The following is a 6,000-nucleotide window of genomic DNA, read 5'->3' on the forward strand; positions in this document are numbered from 1 at the left end:
GGGAGAACCAGGGAGTTGGGTGAGGTCAAATGACTGAGGACCAGATGGCTGAGGGAACCCCAAAGGGAAATCAAGAAGGGGATTCAAAACGGAGGGTGGTTGAGTAAAACAAAGTGGCAGGTACCAGCTGCAGCTCACCCATGTACAGAGCCATACTGTCTGTAAGGTAATTTCATGTACATGATCCCATTGAGTTCCCTCCAAAACCCTGTGTAGGAGACAGGGATTAATACCCTTTTATTTGGATGGAGAAACGGAAGCTCAAATAGGTTTAGTGCCTTCCTGAAACTTGGCCCTGGTCTGGCAACTCCTAATTCAGTGTGCTTTCCCAATATTGGAGGAAGGAAATAGATCCGAGATAGAAAAGGGTGGGTGTTAGGAGGGGATATCCTAGTCACCTCAAGCTGCCATAACAAATGCCATGAATTGAGGGGCTTAAAGACAGTAATTTATTTTCTCATGGTTCTGGAGGCTGAGAAGTCCAAGATCAAGGGACCAAAAAATTGGTTTCTAATGAGACCTCTCTTTCTGGCTTGCAGACAGCCACCTTCTTGCTCTGTTTCACATAGTGGAAACAGTCCTGGTGTCCCTTCCTCTTCTAAGGGCACCACTTTTTATCAGATTATATCTCCATCCTTAAGGCATATGAAATTGGGGAGACACAATGCAATCCATTTCAGGCGATATAATTAACAACATACATGGGAAAGAACCCTATAAATCAGTATTGATCAAGCTTGTCTATGCATTATAATGACCTGGGTATTTGTTGATGATTCCATAGTCCAACCCACACTCCACATCCCTTAAGTCATATTCTCTGTCAGTGAGACATAGGCATTCATTTTTTTTGAAACCCCAGAGCAATTCCAATGTGCATACAAGTTTGAAAAACACTGCTATAAATTTCAATTGAATTAGTCCTGTTAGGTATTTCAAGGTGAGGTTGCTGCTGAAAATGATAAGGTTGGTAACTCAAAAAAGATTACCAAGTGAGCATTACTGAGAACTTTCTTGATTGTTATTATTCTTCATAATTTCTTTCCTCCAGAAGTTTTCACCATTTTTCTACTTAATTGTATATCCTACATCTAGAAGTTGATCATGTCCTTACTCATTGCCTTCTGAGAGTTCTAGACAGCAACTTAATTTGGTGACATTTGGCCAGCTCTGTTCCATGAAGTCAGTCTGAGTCTCTTCAAGAAATGTCAGTTTGGCTTCTTTCTTGGAATCATGGGGGATTAGAATTTGAAACTAGAATGACTTTAGAAACCACTGAGGTGTCCTCTATCTTTTTACAGATAAGAAGCTGTAGACATCTAAGTGTCTTACTAAAGAATATTCACAGTATCTAGTTCAGTACCATTTTGTCACAAAGATTTATATTATATTATGTTTCTAGAACACAAATTCAATTTAAAGTTAATCTATGAAAAAAGACAAATCTTTATCTGAAAAAAATCTTTATCTGGTTTGTTGAAAGGCTAGAGATAATACATATGAAGGTCAAATGCACACCTTGTTTGGCACATAATCAGCTAGTATTATGTTACATGAATGATCTAAGTCTGGTAATATATTTGACAATTAAAAATAAAAATCCATTGTGAAGAATGATCAGCCCTTACATACTTATCTTTGCTGTGCTTATCTTGTTTTTTCAAAGAGAATGGGCTTTTCTTTTCACCTCATTTTTCTAATGTCTTGATTGTATCCATCTACTTAACATATAGATTATTTTGCTCATTATAATGTACATTTGCAAGGTTTTTAAGGTTTTACATCTGGAGTTTTAAAAAGCATAAGTGTATTCCTTTTCCCATTATGCCAATTTAGGGCTTATTTCTTAGTCTTTATTTTTCTAACATCAAGTTCAGTATTTCTCAAAGTGTGGTCCCTGGACCATCAACATCAGCATCATTTAGGAAGTCACTGGAAATGCAGATCCTTGAATCCTGCCAAAGACTTGCTGAATCAGAAACTCTGGGGTTGGGGTCCTCCAGATGATTCTGATGCAGGCTAGAGTTTGAGAACCACTGACCTAGTGTTAAAAATATTGAGCCTAAATTAGTCTCCTTTAGTAGAAGTCCTTGGGGCAGCCTGGGTGGCTCAGCGGCTTAGCATTGCCTTCAGCCCAGGGCCTGATCCTAGAGACCCGGGATCGAGTCCCATGTCAGGCTCCCTGCATGGAGCCTGCTTCTCCCTCTGCCTGTCTCTCTCTCTCTCTCTCTCTCTCTCTCTCTCTCTCTTTCATGAATAAATAAATAAAATCTTTTTAAAAAAAAAAAGTCCTTTCACTAAACATTAATAGGTAATCGGGAGAAAAAATTTTTCCTGTAAAACACTGATAAATAGGCATGATTTTTGCAGGACTTCTCAATGACTTTATTGGGCTAAAGTTTATTGTGATTCTGAGAGAGGGGCTATGGTCAAACCACTATGACCACAGAATCATTGTATCAGGGGGCATCTTTTTGGGCTAGTGTTCTATAGAAACCACTTTGGGAAATAGTAGTTGAAAGACTGAATCGAAGCATCACTGGATGGGGACGTGGATTTGGCTCCGATTTGTGCAGTTACTGGTCATGTGATCTTAGGCACATTACTTTGCTTTTCTGAGCTTCCATTTCTCTAGCTGTAAAATGGGCATAATAGTAGAGCCTACATTGTAGGGTAATGTGATCACTGAATATAAAGTGCTCCAAACAGCACACACTTTGCATTGAGTGAAAACTTAATACATGTTAGCTATTATTTAAAATTATGATGATGGTGATGGTGATGATGATGGTTATGATGACAAAATGGCATTAGAGTTGATGGCCGTGTGGAAAGAATGCCAGACTGGGAATGAGGAGATATAGATGCTAATTTTGGTTCTGTCACTAACTAGCTTTGTGATCTCAAATAGTCACCTGATTGCCTTGGTCTTCAATTTTCTTGTTTGTGTAATGAGGAGCTTGGGCAAGGCCAGTGTTTTTCATACTGAAGGACACACAAAGACTCCCTAGTGCATAGATTTCTAAAAACTACATCTAAATTTCTAAAAACTAAAATCTAAAAACATTCTAGAGAATGTCTCTATCTGAGGAATCATGGAGGGTCTCCTTTTCAGCATCCTCTTTTACAAAAGCCCCCTACTTCATGCAAAAAAAAAATGACATACTTCTCAGCCATCCTTTTTAAAAAGATTTTATTTTTAAGTAATCTTTACAACCAACATGGGGCTCAAACTCACAACCCCAAGATCAAGAGTTGCATGTTCTTCCAACTGAGCCAGCTAAGTTTCCCTTTCTCAGCCATTCTAAATCTGATTATGTGCTTTGCCCAAATGTAAACACTCCTAGAAAGGCACAGGATAGGGAGTTGGGAGCATGTTGTCAAACAAGGAGTCATTTTAAATACTGGATGTGTAGGTCTCCTTTAAGCCAGGTAAGGCTTCAGGTTTTTCCCATCCTGTACATGTTTCTGTTAAGAAAGAAATGTATTGTTAGAAATGTATTTAAACTCATGTTTGGATGATATGAATTCAGGTATACTATAGAGTGAGGATGGTAGGAGTTATGATAAGTTTCATTTAGTAATCTGGCCTGTTCCATTTCCTGACTCTTTACAAAAGATACATCTTTTTAAAGTGAAAAATCCTTGAGAACAAAGCAAAGAGCCTATAAGTGAAGTACCAATGGAGAGCAAGCATTTTTTCATTAGGTCAAAAAAAAATTATAGCAAAAGCCTTAACCATTTACCTATCTTAGAGTGGAATCATAAGTAAGACATCATCACAGAGACCCTCAGTAACATACTTACTCATTATGAAAAAATAATTAGATGTTAACTTTAAAATATGCAAGGCAAGAGTACATGATTGTTTTCCTTTGAGATGGTATGTAACAAATGTCTGAAGACAAGCACTTGGGATCACCTCTCTGTCCTGCCTTGGGCCACGTCCCTGAAGCTGACCCTGGGGTGAGGATTTGTGTGCATGTGATTTATTGAGATGGCACTTACAGGAGAAACAGAAAGGGAATGGAGGAAGCAAGACAAGGAAGTAGTAGAAGACAAACAAGGGTGTCCTCTCAGGCAAAATACCATAGATCTTTAGCTTCAGTTTGTCCCATGCAGATACTCCAGTATGTTATGTTTCAGATTCATCCAGGTCAGGAGACAAAGAAGTTGGGCTTTCTCATCTCTTAGTAGATCATCGACTGGCCAAGGGTTGTCCTGGGAAGGGCTGTGAATTCCCAGACACTCATGCTGCATGTGATTAAAGCCACTTCAGTGGCTGGACAGCAGTCCTCCTAAGAATAGTAGGTGCTGATGCTAGAAGCAAAAGTTCACAAGAGGGTGGTTAGGGATGAAAGGGGATGAAGAATAGGAGGGGAAGGAATGTTGTCCTAGAAATTAATGCTAAAAATGAAGATTAAAAGGATTCTAAGCAGAGTCCTAGCTCTGCACATTTCTTCTAGTTCAAATCAATGACACTGAATGTACTAAGTGTGGAATTTCAGATGATGAATGTACCAACATTTCCCCAGGAAGAAGCGTATCTGTAGTTCTACTTATATGTTGCTCATTTGTATCTATTATCACATCACCCTTTTATTTTGACTATTGAAAATGGCAAAACTATGTGTGTTCATTTCATATGTGGCAAAGAGGAGTCGAGTCTAGAGGGAACATTTTAAACAAATCCAGTGACATTAAGAACATTAATATTTTTATGTTTTGCAGATGGTGAGGACACAAGATGATCATAGCAAAAAAAGGAAGATCGCTCTGTTGGCAATGTGTGACTCCATGTGGTTCTAGCCAGAAACTATAAATCATCTGTTAGAAGTAGAGTGGTGAGGGGCAGAAATTTTTTCATGAAACCAATTGGCTAGTAATGTGCTAAATTTGTGCTGTTTCAAGTCTGAAAGGGAGACTTTTGAGTGAAGACACCAACAAGCAGAACTGAGAAACTAGGAATGATTTCATTTCTTCTGAGAATTGGGAAAAATGACCAGGAAAAGTTAACTGAATTTTTTTCTTGACAGCTCTGTACAGTTCAAGCAGCAATTCTGATGATATATCTGCTTAGAGAATATTTTTATCATAATTTTCATCACATCTACATCTCAAATTGGGCAGTTGAAACAAAAGCGGTCAGAGTTAGAATTTCCTAGGAAAGTCTCCTGTCTCTTCATAGAATGAGAAACTCATGTTCATCTCTTCAATTCTGCTACAACCCTCATGGTGGATCCAGCCCTGAGTGCCCTGTGAAATCCACCTGGCAAGCTGCTACCAGAATGCTTGCTGTTTACCAGAACACTTGGAAAATAATGGAATTCATGAGAAAGAAAAAAGTGAGAGGAGGCTAATTTTATGAATGGCTGTTTTCTGCTGTGATCATTTGTTTTACATTTTAGCATGCTTTGCTTTATATGTACTTGATTTTTGCTGGGGAAAAGAATTATGGAAAAACATAAATATTCTATTTGACCAGAGCTGTTCTTGGGAATTACAACGGAACAAGAGACAAGTTCTAAAATAAAAGCAAGTCTGACTGGAAGCTTATTCTGTTCATTTTTATTTACGTGTAGTCTAACCCAGGCCCACTGAAACACCAGTATAGGATTAACAATATTTGGAAAATATATACATATAGTGTAAAATAAGCCAATAGTGAATTCATTTTTTAAATATTTCAATTTGGTTAAGGCAACTAATAATTGCCAAGTGAGTATATTTTGCATATTTTTAAAGTGACTATGGTAATAGGATAATACTACTGGCTGTTTTATACTTTTCCCATATAATTTTCCTTACCATTATTCTTTTTGTTTGAATAATTTAAAAATAACCCAATAAATTAAAGCTAGGCTGTCAAAAAATTTTAAAGTACCCACATATTGCTCTCTGGGAAGTTCTAAAGCAGATTCTACTCTTTAATAAAGTTCTGTTTTTCCCTAAGAATCCTGATATGTGCACATGCGTATAAATGTAGGTATAAGGAATACA

At 37.7% G+C, this 6,000-nt stretch overlaps 1 protein-coding gene across 1 annotated transcript in view; it reads left to right on the forward strand.

Moving 5' to 3' along the window:
* COL6A5 (collagen type VI alpha 5 chain) overlaps positions 1-5,545 on the forward strand; it is a 123,904-nt gene extending 118,359 nt beyond the window's left edge. The window contains exon 41 of the mRNA XM_055320882.1: positions 4,732-5,545. Within this exon, the coding sequence (XP_055176857.1) occupies positions 4,732-4,751 (20 nt within the window). The 3' untranslated portion in view covers positions 4,752-5,545. The remainder of the gene's footprint in view (positions 1-4,731) is intronic.
* Positions 5,546-6,000: the final 455 nt, after the last annotated feature.

The sequence above is a fragment of the Nyctereutes procyonoides genome, unplaced genomic scaffold (assembly GCF_905146905.1).
Source record: "Nyctereutes procyonoides isolate TBG_1078 unplaced genomic scaffold, NYPRO_anot_genome, whole genome shotgun sequence".
In the NCBI taxonomy this organism is placed as follows: Eukaryota; Metazoa; Chordata; class Mammalia; order Carnivora; family Canidae; genus Nyctereutes; species Nyctereutes procyonoides.